This window comes from Alligator mississippiensis, chromosome 5 (genome assembly GCF_030867095.1).
Source record: "Alligator mississippiensis isolate rAllMis1 chromosome 5, rAllMis1, whole genome shotgun sequence".
Classification (NCBI taxonomy): Eukaryota; Metazoa; Chordata; order Crocodylia; family Alligatoridae; genus Alligator; species Alligator mississippiensis.
Genome location: NC_081828.1, coordinates 7962063 through 7983893, shown reverse-complemented (window position 1 = coordinate 7983893; position 21831 = coordinate 7962063). Strand labels below are relative to the sequence as shown.

The 21831-nt window shown below is 38.1% G+C and overlaps 1 protein-coding gene across 2 annotated transcripts in view; it reads left to right on the top strand.

The window, feature by feature from the left end:
- The window catches only part of FAF1 (Fas associated factor 1), a 289347-nt gene that overhangs the window by 184783 nt on the left and 82733 nt on the right, over window positions 1-21831 (top strand). For both annotated transcript variants that reach the window (XM_059727821.1, XM_059727822.1), the window contains 3 exons: window positions 836-899; window positions 1841-1922; window positions 16931-17085. In XM_059727821.1, coding sequence (XP_059583804.1) covers window positions 836-899; window positions 1841-1922; window positions 16931-17085 — 301 coding nt within the window. The remainder of the gene's footprint in view (window positions 1-835; window positions 900-1840; window positions 1923-16930; window positions 17086-21831) is intronic.

The following is a 21831-nucleotide window of genomic DNA, read 5'->3' as shown; positions in this document are numbered from 1 at the left end:
TAAGAGCATGGTGTATAAAAGTAAATATTTTACGAGTGTGTAAGTGCCTTGTAATTTTATTGGGTGATTTTTTTTTTCCCCGTGTATTGCAAGATGGGGTAAGTACAAGTACCCAATTACCATCTCTGTGCCATTAATTAATATTATACCTTTATCAGCATTGTTATCTAAAGGGCCCTGCTACATGTTCAGAATGAAAGCTGGATAGAAACCAACTATAGATTTGTTACACATTTTCAAGCACTAACTGTGGAGCTGGTTGGTTCTTTATAGCTGGGTAGCCATTTTAATTTTGTGATAGCTACTTTGCATGTGTGGCTGGTCTAAATTTATGGCCTGATTAACCATTTAAATAATATATGTAACATATAGCAGGGACCTTAGAGTCAGGTTGTGATCAAATTATGTCACTAGGACATATTGTTGAAATGTATTTTAAGATTCCTTGTAAGTATTTAAACAAAAAAAATTGCATTAGTAAAATGGTGTTTTGAGTCTTCTAAACAATCCCCTTATTCAAAAGTTAAGGATGGATCCAGAGAGAAGCTAAAATACAGCCAATAGTGAGCCACCTTCAAATACAATGTGGAATTCTTCAGGTAGAATGCCCTGACTGTTCATGAACTACCTTGAAATACCATGGTCATCCAAAGGCCCATCGTCCCAGCAAGTTATTTCATACAATTTACATGCTGTGTCCATGAGTACTTAAGAAGTTATAAACATGAAAAAATCAAGGGAGTGAAAAATGGATTCTTATTGCTTGCTTACTATTAAAAGCTATTTCTTCCAAGTGACACTGATACATGGTTTTCATTTGTTCTTATTTTTTAAGTGCCAGAAAATGCTGAAAATGAAGGAGATGCCTTATTACAATTTACAGCAGAATTTTCCTCAAGGTAAGGTTAGGCTATTAACTGTGTAAGATGTGTAAGGACCACTGCTACAATATCACTATAACACTGCAGAAAATGTAAGTAAAAGTAAATATATTTAAATATCACTTTATCTAATCAAAGGCATTTAGGGCCAAATTTTGCCTCCCTTATGATTATCCGGGTGAGACAACTTGTAGCATAAGATACCACTCAACATGAGGAAATGTGGCAGATTCTTTCCTTAATTAACAGGCCACAAACCGGATATCACTACTGAATTCTATAAGAGAAAGATAACTGACTAATAAATAATAAAACTGATAAATGCTGACTATAAAGTGTAGCACTGTTATTTTAATATATATGAGCTCTTACAAACTGCAAATCCTGTTACTTCTGAAAAATGTTTAGTTGCCACTAGAGTGTTAAGAATAATTGAGTAGCTGAAAATAAAATAAAAAATCACTGTTTTAAAATTGGTAACCTCTTGCTTTTGGAAATGTATATATGGACCTTGAATCATGCATTGTTAAGCAGTTGCCTTATTTCACCGTGCAAGTGTCAGCTTTCTGGCATCCAGGGAAGTGATTCCTGTGTATATTTGTATGCCTAGCCTTTTTTGGTTCTCTGTGATTAAATGCTTTCTGTGTATTTGGGCTATTAGGATGGTGTTAAGCAAGGATAGCACAATCCATTTGTAAGAATGTAATATTGAGAAATTGTGCTCCAACAGGTTCTGAGTACAAGCAGTTATAAAGCTCATAAGGTGAGCAGTTACACTGAAATATGCCCAAGTGGTCACTTGGACCTTTTTGGAAGTTCAGAGAGCAGAGGAGAAAATAGCTAGAAAAGTAGTATTATAGATTTTAAAGAATTGAGTTACTGCATGATGTAAAAGAAATATGGAGTTGGAAAACGTTCTCTGTCTCTTTTCAAATTAATTGTATCTTCTTTTCAAATAGATACGGTGATTGCCATCCCGTGTTTTTTATTGGATCACTAGAGGCTGCTTTTCAAGAAGCCTTCTATGGAAAAGCCAGAGATGTAAGTGTGTGTTAAAATTACCTTGTTTAAATGAGGAAGAAAGTGGCAAAATATCTCAATCTTGCATTTGAAAAGGTCAGATAGGATATGGAATTCTCTTGTTTGTTGTGTTACTCTTAGATGGTTTTACCATTTAACTAATTGCTTAAAATATTCATCCCACATTCTTTTGGGGTGGTGGAAGATAACTTACATTTGCTATTGCTTTTGGTTTGTTTAGGACTGTTTGTGCTTACATAGCCAATTCCAGGCTTTGGTAGCTCTGGCCAGAGTTCCTCAGATGATCTCTATCTGCGATGATAGAGGCTTTTTTTCCCTTTAAATGTTGGTTCCGTATCACTCTGTCACACTCTGATTGATGAGTTCGAAGTTTTATATCAGCACCTCTTTTAAGTAATGGCAAATAAAACCGTACATTTAAACAGTAAAGTCTGTTGAGTCAGGAGTGTGCAGCCCTGTGTGTTGTACAGCATTTATTTGGCAGAGCAGTATATGTATTACAGTTTTAAATTGAAGTTTTCTGTTTAGCTTGGTGGGCACCTTAGGTTTCGGTTGTCCTGTGCCCACTTGCAAAAATAGTATTTTTGTTAGTATTTTATTAAAATAGTTTATGAGAATTCACTTTTGCCATCAAAAGTGGTTAAAGATATATCAGTATAAAATCAGAGAGCTCTTTTTTAGCTCTCCTAAATATTATTTTATCTCTCTTAACATAGTATAACCTTAAGACATTTCATCTTCAAAATACTTTTCATATGCTTTTTACATGTAGGGTCTGGAAGCCAAATTGTATTTCCAGTATTTTGATGGTGGGATCAGATCAGTCTTATGAGGATTATCTGTTGTATTTAAAGCTTTGTTATTTTAAATACTTTTATTAGATTTAAAAAAAAAAAGTTGTGTTTTTTTGTACAAAGCTGAACTACATCCATGTTTAATTCCATTACAATATTTTGAATTTTTAGCATATGAAATAAGCAAAGTTGATATTAATGTATCTTTTTCAGTGTCTTTTCTTCTTGAAAAGAAAATTAGTAACATTTTATTCTGTTTCTGGTAACTCAGTTGTATAAAATGACTGGAAATATGATACTTTAATTAAGAAAAATAGCTTAAGAAATTGCAACCTGAATATCATGTGGTCTGATTTATACTATGGAGGGCACTTAATTTTACCAGGGCAACAGATGAGCTTCAAGCACCAACATTCTTCACTTGAAGTGAGAAATTGAGTTCCAAGAGTAAATAAAAACAAGATTGAAGGTTTAAATCCTCTGCTAGGCTTTTTGAACTTATATACTCATTAAATGTTTATTGGAGTGGTGGGATTACGAAGGATTTGGGGAGCTTCATCAACTGGTATATAGTTAATCACTAAGTAAAACACTACATTTGATAGAGTGTTTCTCACGATGCCACACTCAATCCATCTTAATGAAAACTGCTTCAAACTGATTTAATTTGAAAGCACTTGGCAGTGAGAGTACTCAAAGATCCTAGCCTTTTTCTTGAGGAATTCTCAATGTTGTCCAGAGCAGAAGGTGTACTGTACAATTCAGCTTCAGTGAAACAGCCATCAATAACCTTTTCTTTCCTATCTAAACTGTTGAGATTTCCTGAAAAAATATAAATACGTTTTATGAATGTGCAGTCTTGTGGCAGAAATATTTGAGAGAGGTTTTTAAATGAATAAAAAATTGTAACTCATTTAAAGAGTTTATAAAATAAAAGCATATTTGGTGGGGGAAATAGGCAGTGGAGCTTTTCTTTAATTTTTAATGTCTTTCCCTTTTCTGTGTTGGAAAGCATACCATTTACAGTCAAGTTTCAGAAAATGTTAACTGCAAAAAAAGCTAGTATAAAAAATTTATAATGGTCATACCCACCTCTGTTTTACTGACAGTCTTTATGATCTGGTTTCTTCACATTGAGTCGTTCTATAGCTAATATTATGTTAGCTTTTATTTTAGTGCAGTGAACTTTCTCTCCTTTGTCACTGATATCTGTTCTACCTATGAAAGGAAGAAATGAGCCAAATTCTGCCTTGCTTTACAGTTTGAAGATAGGATCTGCATAATGTGTGTCAGGTCAGATTTTGCTTCATAGTAGGCATGTCTACACGTGCAATTAATGCAACTGAATATACTCCAGCTCAATTTAAGCCAGAGTAAACTAATTTCCATGTCACTGTCCACACGTGTTTAAGCAAAGCAATTTACTGCGGCATCGGTTAGTACCTGTGTCTGGCTGTATACTGTGAGTTCATTGACAAGAGGTATTTGCATATTTGATAGAGAAGAAAGTCATTTTGTTTTTTGGTCAGTGTATTAGCAGGGTTGAAGTGAAGAGTGGAGACATGAGTTTATTAAAATCAAAAAAGTATTGTGTTCATGTGAAATGGTTTCTTAATTTATTTTACCACTTTGTATCAGTCTCAGCTTGACTTTGCTATGATGGGACTAACTGTAGTTCAAATGACTTCTATATTATAGGAACAGCTAGGCTAAATACCACAGAGGACATATAAAAACTTTAACATGGATAATTTTGAAATAACGTACCACTGGTGAAGTGTCTTCCTGTTTGCAAACAGTGTTGATTGCATTGTGTCTCAAGCATCAGGATTCTGTCCCTTCAACGCCCTGATCTTACTTAGTGTGTAGCATTGGGTGTTATTGTTATTAATATAAGTGCCTCATATCGTTCTTGAATCTTACTAGCTTTTTGCCTGAATAATATTAAAATATTTCCTTTTAATGAGTGTTTGTTTGCCTTTCAGTTTTGATTTATATACCTCTCTGTCCACTGACTTTTAGCAAATATATGAAGCATCACTCTAAGTGCAGTTCTTTATTGGCTTCTTCTGACATTATACCCATGCATCTTGAAAATGAAACCCATCTTGTTTTCTAGCTCTTACCTAGTTTCTAATCTGTGTCAGAACTCTACTCCTCATATTTGAGTACTTAATTTTCTAAATATCTTCCTTTGCATTTGGGAAATTCAGATGCATTATATTTTACTGTCCCTTTCTGATCCACCATCTTGCTGATTTCCTCAAATAATAGTTATAGGTTGAGGCAGCAGAATCAACTTTCGCATGAATTTCTCTAACATGTAATATTTATCAGTGTGATGTAAAGCTCTCTCGCATTACTCTTTTAGCTAGATTACCTGGTATTGAAATCAGATTCAGAGATCTGTAGCTCTCCTGATTGACCCTCAAAGCAGTTTTATAAAGTTAGATACAACTTCCACTACTCGTCTTGCATAGTAGTTCGTTTTAATAATAGATTGTGGGCTAGCTGCAAGAAGGACATAACAGTCTAAAAGTTAAGTGTTACAACACATGTATTTTGGGTGCGATGGCCACAGAGTGGGAAGTGTTAGGTGCCACTTCAAGTCAATATGCAGAGAGAGAAACTATAGAGGAAGCCAAGAGAAAAAGACTTAGGACAATGTCATGTCCCAACCTCCCTTTAAAGCCTCAGGGGTGGTGGCAGGGAGCAGGGGTGTCTCCATCTTCTCTGCATCCTAAAATCCTCTCCTGGAGGTAGGTGCCTGTAAACTTTACTTCTGGGACTAAGGAGGGTCACTTTTTTGTTTTCAAACAGTCAGAGGAGGAGGAGACTGAAGTGATAGTGTTGGTGTCCCCCTCTTCCTCCCCTTCATACAGCATTAAAGTGGTTAGAGCACTCGCCTGGAAATGGGAGACCTGATTCCAGGACAGTTTCTGTATTTTATGATCTCCCTTTCTTCCAGGTGTTGTTCTAACCACTAGGTCAGAGCTTTCCAAACTGTGTGCCGCGACACATTACTGTGTCGGCGGCAGTGTGTAGGTGTGTCACGCGAAATGCAGAAAATTTTGCGGAAGGGCACCGCGGACCTCCCTTACTCGCGTCTGCTTCCCTTGGCCCCTCCCCCGGAACTGAATTACTGTGTCGCGAAATGATGCATGTCTAAAAAGTGTGTCACCAACATGAAAAGTTTGGAAAGCTCTGCACTAGGTTATAGACTCATATTCTGCTTGTTCTCTCGTGTGCCTGTTGATTTTAGTTCTTTTCTACATGTTGGCGTAGTTTCTGCACATCGGCATAGTAGGAGGGATTGGAAATGCCCACAGCCCAGAACAGTTAGGTGGTTTGGGGACTCCAGGGAGGTGGGAGATGTGAGCTTGACTCTCATTAGGCGAAGGAGGAAATTAAAGCCAGACCTTCCACATCTTGGACAAGTGTTCAAATCACTCAGTTGTTGTATAAAGAGGATACACAGCATCATTGACACCTCCTATTCCCCCAGGCATGTGTTAAAAGCCATCAGTGGCCACCACTGCATTTTGTGAGGAGCCTGATCCTGTAAGCATCTGCCACATGTTCTCTGAAAACATGTATTTATTTGATCAGGCTTTTCACAGGACTTGTACTGAGGAATTCCTAATGTCAGGATCCCAGGAAGGCATAAGTGTGAACAAAGGGACACATAGGCTCTTCAGCCTTATCAAGACTGGACAGTTCAGGACATGTACAGAAGTGCAATGCTAGACACCTAGGAACTTTTCAATTAAACAGAAATTACGGAATTTACGCACTTCCACAGTTTCAGGTGGTGTCTAAGCAGGGTTTTTTCAGGATTGCAGTTCTAGATTTAGGCATTTAGATCCATTTTTGTTAACTAGGACCTGTGCATTTTATTGTTAGTTCTGCCACTTCATTCCTAAATTATTTAGCACCTCTTTTATTATTGTGGGTTAGTAATTTTACTACAATACATCCGTTTCATCATCTGCTTTTTTAAAATCACAATCTCTTCACGTGGCCGCACCTTAGTCATCTGAAGTGATAGCTCTGTGGAAGATACCGCTTCAACATCCTCTCTACTGAAGTCTAAGAAACAATTCTCTTTGTTTTTCCCTCTCTTCCTCAAGTATGTGCTATTGCGCTTTGAGGTGACGATTTACATTTTTTTGGCAATCACTAGTTATTTAGTTTATCATATAAAATGCTATTAAAGATAGAGGTATTACTCAAGAAAGCAAGGTTTTCAGAAGTGTCAAACACGCAAAATCCCATTTGACGTCCATAGGAACAGCAGGTATTCTTTCTCTCAAAAGATCCATCACAAAGGGAACAATTTACCAGTAGTCCTAAAGTCTCCAAAATCTGGGGAACATATTAGAAACTATGTAGCCAATGTTGCTGCCTTAGCAGAGATTAGCCAAAGACTTGCATCTGATGCCCATCCCTAAGATGAACCAGTTTTTTCTGTTAAGGTCAATTTTTTAAATATTATTCAGTGAATTTTCTTGATTGCGGGTGTACATTTTTGTGCCCTATATCTTTGCTTGTTTGTCTTCCTTTTTGTTCTGACTGACTAATGAATTTATTTAATTTGGCATTGTATACTGTATTACACCTGAAGGAAAATGTTTTCTTGTCTTTGTTTTTCCATAGAAAAACAGTTTCAGTAGAAATTTTTGTTTCTTGTTCCCCAGACAATGCCTATAAGCCTTTCTTTTAATATGAGAGGGATTTTTTTTAAAGAACAAGATACAGAAGAGTCTTTATCCTGTTCTTTAAAAACCACTCTCTCTCTCTCTCTCTCTCATTAAAAGAAAGGCTTATGTTACAATATCCATAATATTCTCTGTGTAATGATTACTTATAAAAATTGCATTATATGAAGTATGAGTTTGAAGGGCGTGGAAGAAGGAAGGATTCTCATAAAGTGATAGCTCAGTGTGGTAACTACCTAACGCTCTTACCCACTTCCTGTTTTGAGTTAGGCCACATAAATAAATAGGAAATTTAACCTTCTTAAAACTTTCCTTAGTCCTCTACTTCTTGTGCAACTTTTTTCAAGATGCCAAAATGCATAGCAGTAGAGTAAATATATTTGAAATGTATTAGAGGGTTTTACTGGCTAATTGCTTTCTCATCTCCTTACAAAAATGTTTTTCCAACCATATCATCTAGGGCTGTGATCCCATCACCTTATTTTCTAAATAGATTTTCCTGGGTTTTACTTGGATGGTAAATTTTCAGGATATGAAATGGTTGATCCAGTAGCCAACAGTCTTCCATTTAATTTACTATTTTCATATTGCTGTAGCATGATGCTCTGGAAGTCTACTGTATTGGAGAGGCAAAGCCTTTTGCATGTGATATCAAGTGAAGCCTTGAACATTTGAGTTCTCTTTAAAAAATGGCTGAATTTTGGTTTGCTAAGAGTTATGAAACTCTTGCAAGCAATCCGAGTTTTTGAGTTTCAAGTAAAGTGAGTTTTTTTGTGAAGTGCATTCACATCTGTCAGAACGAAAGATTGTATATAAGTGAGGACTATCGCATTATAGTAATAAAGATCCTTTTAAATTTAAACTTTTAAATTCTTGGTTTCCTCTTTGAAGAATTTGGGTTTTCGTCTTAGCCCCCAACAGTGAGAACTACAGTAAAAATAATGAGAAATCCAGTAGTAAATTTCTTCTACCGCCTGCATTATGGAGGTGGATTGTTCTCACTGATGGCGCGTGACACAACAAGGAGCAATAGTCTGAAGTTGCAGCAAGGAAAGTTTAGGTTGGATATTAGGAAAAGCTTTCTTGCTCGGAGGGTGGTAAAGCACTGGAATGGGTTATCTAGAGAGGCTGTGGAATCTCCATCCTTGGAGGTTTTTAAAGCCTGGCTTGACAAAGCCTTGACTGGGATGATCTGCTTGGGGCTGGTCCTGCTTTGAGCAGGGGGTTGGAGTAGATGTGACCTCCTGAGGTCCCTTCCAGCCCTCATTTTCTGGTGCTATGATTCTGTAAGTCACATTTTTCAGTTTTTGTAGAAGATACTGAATGTAGGTTATCAATATGAATAGATACTTGTTTGGTAACCTGTTTGCGAGCGCCTTGTTAAAATTGATTAGAAGGTATATGAACATAACTGATTCATCTATAAGCATGATGAGCTTAAGCAATGCCTGTAGCACCCTGAAAGGTGAGAACCTCAGAATCCCAGTTGTGCCTGTCCTTCCACGCTGTTTCATGAAGTGTCCTTTTACTGCTCGGTATTATAACCTAGTGTGACTGTTCCTGGACTACATAGTCTGATGGCTACAATTCAAGAAGAATATTGACAAATTGGAGGCAGTTCAGAAAAGAGTTGCAAGAATGATTTAAAAAAAGTGGAAAACATACCTCAGTGTGAAAGATCTGAGAAGCGCTAACTGTTTTGTTCAGAGTCACCGGGGTTTTGCAGCAGTAGGCTGGATAAACCCAGCTCAGGGCCAGCCCAGGCCAGCCCAATGCTCCTGACGCAGTTGTTGGTGCTGCTACCGCCTCTCCTAACTGTCCGGCTCCACCTACCCACCCAGCACGTGGTTCAGGCAAAGTCCCCCTGTCCACTTGTGCCATGCAGCTGGTAAGCAGGGAGTGGTGGTGGTGGCAGTGTCTGAGCCCAAAAGTCCATAAGCCACATCCAGTGGCTCTGTGGGCCCATGGGCAGATCTGGGAATTGGAAACAGGGGTGCTAGAGACATGGTTGGTATCTAGGGGGGCTTCAGCATCCCTGTGGGAAACACATGCCATGGCAGCAGCTTCTGGGGACTTCAAGTCCCTAAAGCAGGTAAGACTCCCTCCCCCATCCCCTGCTCTTGGCATTCCCTCCCCTACAATCCCTCCCTGTCTCCAAAAGAGTTTGCCTGGGGTTTGCCTCTGGCCTCAGGAAGGGGGGACCTGCCCACTACTGCTGAGCACCCACTATCCACAGCTGACCCAGCCCCTGGGATGCTCTTGCCCTACTTCAGCAGGAGGTTTCTGAGAGTGGTAGTGCAGGGCACTGGGCTTGACGGAGACAGTAGTGGCAGGTGTGTCCCTCCTTCCAGTCTTCCCAAGTGTTGCCTGCTGGCTGGGAGCAGGAGCCGAAGGGAAGGACTGCCTGCTGCCTTTGGCCTTCACTGGCCCAGCCTGGCCCAGCTGCTCCCTGCAACTAGCTCCCATGAGCAGGTGGGGGAAATGCAGAGGAGAGGGGAGGGAGCAGGAACCTGCCCGCTGCTGCCGAGCCTGGCAACCTGCACGGCTGCTCCCCATGGCCCCTGGCTGGATGAGGACAGGGGCTAGCCTGGGACTTCCTCAAACTGTGGGTCAGCTGGGACAGCATTAGTGGGGTTCCCTCTTTCTTACCTGCTCTCTGCTTGAATCCCCTGGGTATCCCATGCCAGCTATGCTTTCAACAGCATAGGGGACCTAGGCATCCAGGGCTATGGGGAACTGGAGGCTCCAGTATGTGACCTATAGTGTGGAAGGGGAGGGCAGCTGTGCCACTGCACCCCCCTCCCCCAGATCTGTGCTTGCATAGGCTGTGTATGGTAGACCCTTGGTTTAGCTGATTTGAAGTAAAGGTTAAAAAAAGACACCATCCTAGTCTACAAAATGCCTAAATGGGGAATAGAAATGTGATCTTAGAGGGACTCCTTAATCTAGCAGACAAAAGTATAAGGTCAAATTGGTAGAAGTCAAAGCTAGGCAAGGACTTAAAATGAGGCCCAAATTTTTACATAAGCGTGATTACACATTGGAGCATCTTACCAAACCTTATATGCATTCTCTATTGCCAGCAATTTTTTAAAATTAAGGGTCTATCTAAAAGTTACACTTGTAGCTTAGTGGCATAAACTTTGGGAAGTCTTATGGCCTGTGTTACATAAGGAGTCAGGCTAGGCCATAATGACAGCAGCCCCTTTTTGCTTTCTAAACTATTAATATGTGAATCCAAGGAGCATGGTGTAAACCAGGCAGTTCTTAGGAGTAACAATCTAGTTAATATTCCTTTTCTTTCAGCCTTTTATGTCTGCCGTCTTCCTGAGTTGGAGTCATTTGAGTCCCACATTTCAGTTGATGCTGTAGATGTGGGAATTAGCAACCCTTAGCTTGTAGCATATTTTATTCTCTCTCTGTCGTATGTAATACCGGTGCATAAACACAAGGCCATGAGTCCCTGTTTTGCCCAGGGCGAGCTGTGCAGTTTCAGAAGAAATGTGTTTGAGTCTTTCCCAGTTTCTGGCTTAGTTTCAAAGAGGGCTTAAGTTCTATTTAGGAAAAAGAGATTGTGTGTGTTAGGATACCTGTTTGTGCTCAAGGAAACTGTTAAGAATAGACCATAACGACACTAAGACTACCGTAGATGGATGGATCAGATTGTGCACTTGAAAGGCTTAGAAAATAGAGAGCATGTCCCTTTGTTCATTTAAAATCAGTTCTTACTACACAAAGCCCTAGGCTGAAGGAAAAAGGGGGATCTTGACTGAGGAGACCTTGCAGTTGGAACAGATACTAATGCCCTTATCAGTACTGCTGAGTAAACAGCATATCCCCTTCAGGCCTTATCCTGAGAAATGCAGAAAATACCTTTCTAGGTCAGCAGTTTTAACATTTTTTTCACACAATATTGTTATTACTCTTGTGATATGTTTTTTCTTTAAATCTCTAGTTCTGAATTCATACTGTTAACATAGAATTGTAGTTTACTTTCCCTAGAGAAAATTTTGGGTATTCATGAGTTTGAAGAAAACATGACCTCTAAAGGCTGCAGCACCAGGAAGCTAATTTTAAAGTTCCAGTATGTCTTAATTCAAAAAGTCTTGTAGTTTATAAAGAAATCTAATAATTGGGAGGGGGAGGACTAGTAGCATGATTTTGAATGTTTGGGATTTGCAGGAATGAATTAATTTACAAAAAACAGGAGATGAAGGCTCCATTATGTGACAAGGATGTGGTTTATTAGATTTGTAGTCTCTTCTCGAGGGTTATTTTGAAATGTGCAAAGCATGATCGTTGACATTGAAAAGTTGACATTTGTAAATCAGTGCCACTCATTTAAAATACGCATTTCCTTTCTTTTCTCCTCATCCAGTGTAATATTTAATAAATATTTCTTTTCTTTATTTTGGAAAGAAGTAGCATGGTGCTATCCTACCTGACAGCAGTACTGAAATACTACTCTTTAGTAACTAGGAAGGGAGTCAGACAGCAAGTTGTTAAGCATTTTTGCACCAGCAGATCCAGATAATTTTTATCCAAGAGTATTAAAAGAACTGGCCAAAGAGCTCTCTCAACCATTAATGTCAATTTAAAAAAAACCCCCCAAATTCTAAAAAAACCCCAGAATTCTAGAGGACTTGAAACAAGCAAAGGTTGTGTTAGTATTTAAAAAGGATAAATGGAGTGGCACAGGAAACTTCAGAATAGTTGCACAGTGGGTGCATCTGCCCGAGATGCTATTGCACAGTCATTACTGCACATTTATTTAGTATTTGTATTAGCAAGTACTAAATAAATGCATAGTAACCGGAGTTACTGCATAGTAGTGCCGGTGAATTCCTTTTAAATGACCCTATCACACAGTAGTGTAATAATACTGTGCAGTTGCATATTAGCACTGTCCATGCTGTGACATGCTACTGCGCATTATTTCTGGCTATAGCTCAGTCAGCGTCTTGTGTAGATGTGCCTTGTCAGTAAAGAATGAAAAGACAGTAGCATCATTAATGAAATTTTGTAGAAAATTTGTCTTGCCAAACTATTCACTTTTTCATGAAATTGTAAGCATAGTTTACATAGGTAAATGTTTTGACATAGTATATATGAGTTTCTGTAAAGCATTTGATGTAGTTCTGCACAGTATTCAGATTTTAAACAACTAACTTTGTATAAAATCAATGCATACCATATTAAATTAAAATGAAACTACTGGAATTAAAAGTTAATTAACTGATAGAGGTCAACATTTGATTATAAATAGGAAAACATCAGCTTGAGGAAATATTTCTAGTGGGCTCCCCCGATGTTCTGTTCTTGGCCTAATGTTGGTCAGTATCTTTATTAGTGATCATGAACAAATATAAGATCGGAAAGAGTGTCCTGGAATGACTTAATGGACCTTAATTGAAGAGCTTAATAGAAATAGTAGATAACCAGTTGACTGTGAGTTCCTGATGTTGTAGCTAAGAGGGGGAATGTGATATCTAGATGTATAAACAGAGGAATATGTCAGAGTAAGGAGGTATACCCTCTTTACAGTGTTAGTGAGAAGAGACTTCAAGGGCCATCTGGTCCAATCCCCTGCAGGAATGCTACTCCATTACTGGAATACACTCATTTTGGTACCCACACTTAACTTTTCATTATCCTCTTTGGGAACTACCCAGAAAAGAAATGCGGGGAAGTGAGGTCTGAACTCAATCTATTATTTATCCAAGGAAATATAAAAGGGGTGGCCTTAGTGAGAAGGAAACAAGGAGGGGCAGAAAGTTCCTTCACCCATGCAGGGATATTGGTGCTACTAGCCAAATGGTAATATGAGAGGTACATTTTTAAGCCTTTTTATAAGTATACACAGATAGCTCATACACACTTGTGTGAGGATTCATGGCAAATGGTAACTGAATGGCCACTGCAGGACTGGACTGTTTGCTCTATCAACTGCTGTATGGACTGTTTGCTATATAGACATTTATGGCCACAAAATGGTTCAGCTTCCAGGTCCATGAAGTCTTTGGGCTCCCTTGTGACTTTTAAGGAAAGTATTAACTGTGATAGGTGGTTTTGAAACGTGGACTTCTGTAATAGGGACGTCATCTAGACTAATATGAACATACGAAGGTCCCACGTGTCCCTAAAACTAAACCCCTGCATTATTCATTCTCACAGCATTATTAAAGTTCTGCTTTTTCTATTTAATTCCAAAATTAACAGTGTCTCCTTCATTCCTTCTAAATTTGTGTACAAAAGACACAAACTTTTCGCAAGAGCCGCAATTGTTTTCATGAAGCAGACCTAAATAGATGAACAGTTTAGTCCTTTAATTAGTTAACAGGCTAGAGTAGTATTTTCACAAATATCTACGGGTCAGATTTTAAAAGTGCATAGTAGGGTTTTCAGAAGTCCTTACCTCCCCATTGAAATGGTTGAAGGTTAGGTGCTTAAGTGCTTCTAAAAATCCCACTAGGCATTGGTTTGATCTTTTGGCACCCAGATCCCTTTAAAAAATTGTCCCTTAGTGATTGAGTGTCGGTCCCATTCATATCAGTAAGTCTTTCATTTATGTACTTTTGAAAATCTTATGCCACACTGTAAATAGCAGTGGTTCTTCTACCTGGGGCATGATTTGGGTAAGAACTCCATACTGCGGTGAGGAGACAATGCTTCGCTTATCTTGCTATCCCAAGAGGGCCCATAGATGATAGATGTTTTACCAGTGAAACACTAGGGGTTTCCTTAACACACTTGCACCAAGCTACAGAACTTCTCATTACTTCATTTGAGGATCTTTATTAGTTTTTACTAACAGAGTCTAACTGGTAATCATCTTGGACTCGCTCTTTAAAGACCTAGAACGCATTCTTGACATGCATTATAGGCAACTGTAGCTCAAAGGCTCGTTTTAATGTTATATCAGTTATAAACAGTAAAAGCTGTAAACTCTGGCTGTGGACATAATGTTTTAAGGACTTCCTGAGTCATAAATACTTGAATAATACAAATTAAACATCACCTTAAAAAAAAAAGTTGTTCATATGCATTTACTACCACGGTAGCATGAACAATTTGTAAGCAACATAATTTTTCCTAGCAAAGCATGCTCAGAAGGTATACTGATTGTAAGTTATAAAAAGTATAGTTTGTAGAATTTATATTGGCTACTGTTTTTGTCTCCTTTCTTCCCCTACGAGGAGACCTCTGTGTTGTGTCCAAGTTTTCTGGCCACTTGATTAATTACAGGTTCAATCAATAGGTACAAATGATAGAGTTTGACCATCTAACTGCATGTTTTATAGATGTAAATAATTATCATGTTCTTAAATCAAGTAGTTCCAATTTAGAGAAGTATTATTCATGTGCTCAAGCGTGTACCCCTCGTGTTTACTAAAATTAGGCTCTGCATCTTTAATCGTAGAACTGTACATATTTTGAAACATTCACTTGTATGGAAACTCATATTTAACAGTTTCATGGGGTTGTTTCTTTGGAACTAAAAGTGTTTCTCAAGAGCCTTTTTTTCTATCAGTTCTCAGTGAAAAGAGGAGAGCAAAGCCATCCGCTTACCACAAAGCAGTGCCACCACAAAGGAAAGATTAAGGGTTTAGAGAGAGGTCAATGTGGGTTTTTCTCTAACTAAACACTTTCCTAAAGTTTCCTTGTGGAAAAAATAATGAAGTCATCTAAGAGTTTTTAAAGAATTTTTATTTCTTTTTCACCGTCTGCATTCGCTTGTCTTCTCAGCATGGATGTTTAATCTTTCTAGGCTTTGTGAATTGGTCCAAATGAATAAGTGGTGAGCTGTCTCTCTAGGAGCTAGAGGCTTATTCTAAGGCCCTAATCACTGAGTAAACACATCTTTGCCCTCCCTCTCTTACAACTGCTATATAATAGTTGAGATTCTAGCACAGTAACCTGGATATTGCAGGGATCGACGCTTTGAAATGCAGAATGGCTGATCCTCAAAAACAGACAGTGCCTGATCTTCCCTTGCCTCTTTCTTCTTTTTAAATTAAATATCACCACAGAGATGGTGTTTTATTGCTTGATATTGTGCATTAGTGCCCTGGATTTTCAAGTTTAGTTTCAGTCAACATTGTTGGCTGCACTTATATGGAACTCTGCATGTTAGGCTTATTAATGGCCTTTCCTGACACATATGTACTTGGTTCTGAAGAACATTCAAATTAAATCAGACAAACATTAATGTGAATTACTAATCCTTTTCTCAGAGTCTGATGTTCAAATGTATTCTGCTTTTTTTCAAACGGACATTGTTAAGCTTTCCCCAGAGCCAGCGTATTAGGTTACAGAAATAAAATTACCTGCTTCAGATTTTACGCAGCATGCCTTAATATATTAGGGCCGGGTACCAGATCAAGATCCAGTTGCAAATGTTACTTCCAATGGATGGAATTGAAATGACGGTATAAAGCAAGTTGCATGTGGAAACACCAACACTTACCACGTTTGTCTTCTCAAAATGGATGTTTTAGTAGTATTTTAAATGATGTCCCTAAGAGTCATTGTTCTGGATTATTTTCTTTTGCTTTTTTAAAAATTACGCGCTTGATTAATTAAAGTACCAGATAGAAGTGTATGAGCCTTTCTGTGACTCATCTTTTCCCCTGATTCTTCTCTTACGTACATGTAGCATGACCAGTCACTTCCCAACATGTGGTCTGCTGCTTTTATAGATAGGATGCACAGTTCCCTTCTTGGCTACCTTCAGGTCGAACTCGGGTATTAGTTGATGGAACAGCATGCAGATGTGTGACTGTCCTCTGCAACCAAAATTAATCTCTAAAATTAGTCTGGATTTTTGCAAAATGGGGATCATTATTGTTCTCAAAATTTTGTATAACCAGGAGCCAGGGAAACGAGAAGTCATTGTCATTTAGTTATCTGATTGTTTACAAATGAGTTAACATAGTATTCTCAAGAAAATGTTTCGATGGAAGGCATGTTTTACATATAGGACAACCAGACTGAATGTCATCTTTACAAGCCAAAAAATTATCTCATTCTGAAAAATAAATGTGAGCTAGATGCTCCTTGGTATGCATATTTCAGGAGGCTGTCAAATGTTTACTGCAATTAATTTTGTTTAAATAAGCTTTTTATTTTTTCATTGAAATTCATATCTTTAATATTAATCTACTGTAAAGATCTGTTAAATTACTTTTTTGGCATCTGAAGAAAACTTTATGCTGTTCTTGGATTTTGAGAGAGAGTGTGGACTTAAAAATATATATATTTGTGCATGTGTTGGAGGGACAGCTTGACTTGAATTGCAAGAATTTGACTTTTCTTCTGTTTTACTATAAGCTGGATGAAAGAAATGCATTGGTTTGTTATAGAAACATTTGTGCAAGTACAGAGAGTGACAACATTGTGCACACTAACATATACGCGTCATAGAAATTTCTAAGTTCCTAAAAAGACTTCTTACACAGGTATTTTCATTGATCAATATTTTCTCCTGTCTTTGCAGAGAAAGCTTCTTGCTATCTACCTCCATCACGATGAAAGTGTACTAACTAATGTGTTCTGCTCACAAATGCTTTGTGCCGAATCTATTGTTTCATATCTGAGTCAGAACTTCATAACCTGGGCATGGGATATGACAAAAGAAGCAAACAGAGCAAGGTAATACAGTCCTGAGTTGTGAGCTCGGCTGCTTTTCTCTATAGGAAGCTTGTAATCTCTGTCTAATAATGTTTTGGTGCTGGTGTTTGCTTAAAAAAAAAAGGAAAGCCCTGCTATGCTTTTAGCAGATCAGTGGAGATGTGTTGATCTGTGCCAGCTGAAAACACTCGTCCTTATTTTCATTATAAGGTTATTCGTTACCACCGTATGTTAGGAGGGAATTAGTTTACTACAATTTACTTCATTACAGACTTCTTTTCTCATGTTTACTTTGAAAGCAGAATGCTAGGAACCAAGTGTCCAATGTTTTGTGTTGGATTGCTACTGTGAGTCAGCCGCACCAGTTGCTTGACTGGGAGAGAGGAGCCCGCTGGACCGGCAGAGGTGTCCTATCATAATTATTATTTTGTTACTGAAAACTTCATATCATAAATACATATGTTTACATGCAAACACATTTCAGTTCATCCGTAGAAGTTAATTATAATGCTAGCATAGGGAGCAATTTATAAATTAAAAAGCTAGTGATTCATTTGAGTGATGTGGAATAAACAGTTTTATAACTTTTTTTTTTTGGTATCGATCAAAAATCACAGTGCAAATATAACATGTATTTATCATTTACCTTGTGTCTTACAAAATAAAAAATTAATAACTAAGGAAATCGTACATTTTAGGCCTTTCCACCAAGGTGGGTGACCTATTCAATTCTAGTATAGATTAAAGGATAAAAATAACTTTTATCAAAGATTTTTTTTATGCCTTCAGCAATCCATAACAATGTTTTCCTCCTTTTAGATGTTGGATTTAAACAGGGATACATTTATTTGGTCAGTTGATTATATTTTCTGTATCAGTGATTAACAGGTTTTGAAATTGGACCCATTTGGATTTCTAATATGAACTTTATTTTGTTATTTGACGTGCTCAGGTAATTCATTTGCCATAATGGTGTTTTGTGTGTATTAATGTAATGTAATTAATTTTGCTGCTTGGTGAGCAAAAGAGGATGCATCAGTTTAAAGGCACCTTCATTGTTTTTTTTCTTCATTCAAGTGATACTTGAACAGTGAGAAATCATCCAGATTTGTGTTCTTATTACTCTGTGCTTTAGTATTAGATGGATTTCAGTCTGTATTTGCACATTTTCATTTCTGAAACATGTAAGATGTATTATTTTTTCAGATGAAGGACAAGAGCAAAACAATTATCTGATATATCCTGTTTTTAAAAAAATCTTAAAAAGATAAATTGCACATTGTCATTATTGCAATAAAACACCCTTTAAATTCCTCTTGTTTAAAAAAAATTATATTAGTTTATTAATAGATAAAAGGTGATGAAGAGCAGTGCCAAAACAGATAAAAATGAAGCATCCAGGGTCTTTCATGAGGCCAAATGCATAGACTGGAGACTTGGTTAAATCTTTTGGTATTGCCATTCATTGGCAGTAAGGAGCCTCCTCCTTTGCTTTTATCCCACAACTTGATGTAGAAGGAAACACTATTTCTAAACCATCTGTAGTGGCTAAGTTCAGTTGGCTACCTGCTGTTATATTGTTCTGTTCTCCATTTAATTCTCTAGTTTCTTTTATTTTACAATGACAAAAAATTGCAGTGTAGTTTCTTTTGAAAAACTGTGTTTGAGGGTTTTTTATGACTGACAATCAACAGCCATGTAATTGCTTTGTTGTGTTTTACTAAAGAAATCTATTAAGTAGCACAACTTTGATACACTAGTAATAAGAGTTTGCAGGTTACAGAGACACCTGTGGTGACCAAAGCGACAGAAGCTGCTTGTTAGAAAGAGCCGGTACAGCTGTGTCCTATTAACTCCTTATGACACTTTTTAAAACACAAAATAAAGGGCTTGTTTAAGGCTTTATAGCCGTTCTCAATGAATCTAGTCGCTGATTGTGTCCTACGATAGGATTCTTAAGCCTTCATTTTTTGCTTTCTATTTACAACAACAAAGAAACTGTTATATTAACAGTGAGATTTTAAAATAGTGAGGGGTAAACAAGACATTTCAGTACAAAATAGCATGGGTCTTCATTTGTGTTTAATGTTACATCTTGATCTTTGTGGGAGGGACTTCACCTTCTTTTCCTGTTTGGGAAGTGCCAACACAGTATGGGCATTCCCTTAAATAAATAAATGCTGATTAGTGCCACTGTTTAACTACTACATTGTGATAGTTATGTATAAAAAATAGAAAACATTTATTTGGGAAACAATTGTGGACATTGATCTGATGTTGTTCATTTCTAGAAATACACTTGCAGCATTTTAACTAGAAGAATAAAACACATGCTATCTGATCTTAGTGCTTATAATAGTGGAAAACTACTGTGATGGGAAGGAGAGTTAGGCTCCATTTATTTGCTGATCAATTAAATATAATTCTGTAGTACACCTCAACTCTAGGCATGCCATCGTGTAGTAAAAAGAAGGTTTTCAGTGCTCTTTTATGAGTAATTTGGTGTGGAGAAAGGGTTTCAATTAAGCATAAATCTTTTCATCATCTAGGCAGAAAAAAGGTGCATCCTTGCCTGAAATACTCTGATTTTCTGTTCTGTTCTCCCCAGTTCTCATTCTCTTTAAAGGTTGGGATCACTGGTACAGACCCCCTGATTCTGTGCAACGTCCTAGTGGAGTAAATTAGGATCCAAAGTGGACAAAGAGGCCCGTGCTAGCAGATTGCACTGTAAGACAGAGGCCTAAAGCAGAACCAGATCACAGTACAATTAAATGTCTCTTGTGTGAAGACTGAGCAGATTGCGTTACTAATGCCCATTACTATTGGTACCAGATAGACCTCTGAAAATATTAACTTTCAGGCTCAGCAGCAGTCATACTGATGGGGTAGTCTCATAGTATAGTAATTTGTGTGCTGTACGCACCCAGCTATGTGAGAGAGACAGAATCAAAAACGTTGTCAGCTATTGAGAATGAAAGTGTATTACTGCAGTCTTTCCTTGTCAATGATGCAAATTATCACAAGGGTTCTAATTATTTTTTGAGGCTGAGTCCAAGCCAGAAACAACATAACATTCCTAGACTTTCTATTAATCATCATAGATTGTTTCAGTAATACGTTCAATTAATTTTTAACAAATCTGATCCATTTTGAATCCTGTGAAAAAAAGAAAGAGCTTCACAATGCGGAGACATTTCACAGTTGTTTTTAACAACATTTTTTCAGTCAGCTGTAAAAGGTGGATGCGCCTATAGCCGTGGATGGTCTAAGTCTAGCAGGGTTCACTATCTTACAGAGCTGGATGCTTTTGATCCATCTATTCAGCACCCACTGGAGTAGGTCAGTGAGCCTCTCCTAATTGACTTCAGTAAGAGCAGAAATAGGACCTGTGAGCACAAGGGCTGGGTGGTCACTGTTACTTTCATTGACACAGAAATCATGTCATTGGACACATTTTTTTTTTTTCTAAATGCACCTACGTATAGAAGCGAACTTCCTCAAGCCCAGAACACACCAAAAGGATCCAGACCGTGCCATGACAAGAAATGCAAAACCTGCCAACACATCTCCACCACCCCCACTATTACTACACCCCACAACAGAGCCATCAGCATCCCAGGATCTTACAGCTGCACCTCCAGGAATGTAGTATACCTCATCCAACGCACCAAATGACCTGATGGAAAATACGTAGGAGGGACCAAACAACAACTGTGCACCAGAATGAATGCACACCGGAAATCTATCAAAGACAGAAATACCCAATTACCAGTGGGGGCACATTTCTCACAGGAGGGCCACTCTCTCTCCAATCTCTCAGTCCTGATCCTCAAGGGAAACTTACACAACACTTCCCAGAGACGAGCCTATGAGCTCCATTTCATCAACCTCCTGGATACTAGAGATCATGGACTAAACACAGACATTGGATTTTTGATACATTATAATGTGCCTGGCAACTGACTCCCCAGCCCAGCCCAGCCCAGCCCAGCCCCTGGCTTCTTTACTTTTTGTTCCATCCAGGAAGAGCGCACACCAACTGCTGACACTTCCTTAGCCTGACAAAGGGGTTTTGAACTCGAAAGCTTGCTTAATAACTATTCTCCAACCATTTGGGTTGGTCTAATAAAAGATATCAAATTCACCCAAGGAACCTTGTCTGCCTACATATAGACAGCTTTTTTGTCAACTAGGGTAGTTATAGCTGGACCAGGTAACTACATCAGTTGAGTGTCAAAGCTGCTAATGCCTCTGATATGACATGCGCAAGATATCAGGCTCTTTTTTTCAAGCAAATACTGCAAATTTTGTTTTGATGCCGATATATTTGTTGGAGATTTGCTGTAAAGTTTCTCGTAAATGGTAAGAGTAGTGGAATAAAATGAACAGAGTGTAAGGTGTAAAATAATTATTAACTAAATTAATTTAGCAAATGTCTAGTATTCTTCTTCTTTGGCAATCCCTTACAGTTGAGGTTGATTGTTTTCCATGATTGTCTTATCTGTGTGGCCAGAGATGAGGCCTATCTGGGATCGACAGACTTTACTACAGCTCGGATATGTGTTTACGTGTAGGGTGGGCGATACTGGATTCTTGATTTGGACTGTGACGCACTGTTTCTGCTGCTCCCACTTGTCCATCTCCTTTGGTTGTAGTGAGCTTTCAAAGTACTGAGATCCCTGCAGCAGACTTTCTCCATTTGGGGCGATCCTGGGCGATAGTTTCCCATGAGTTGACATCCAAGTTGCATTTTTTTTAATTTGGCCT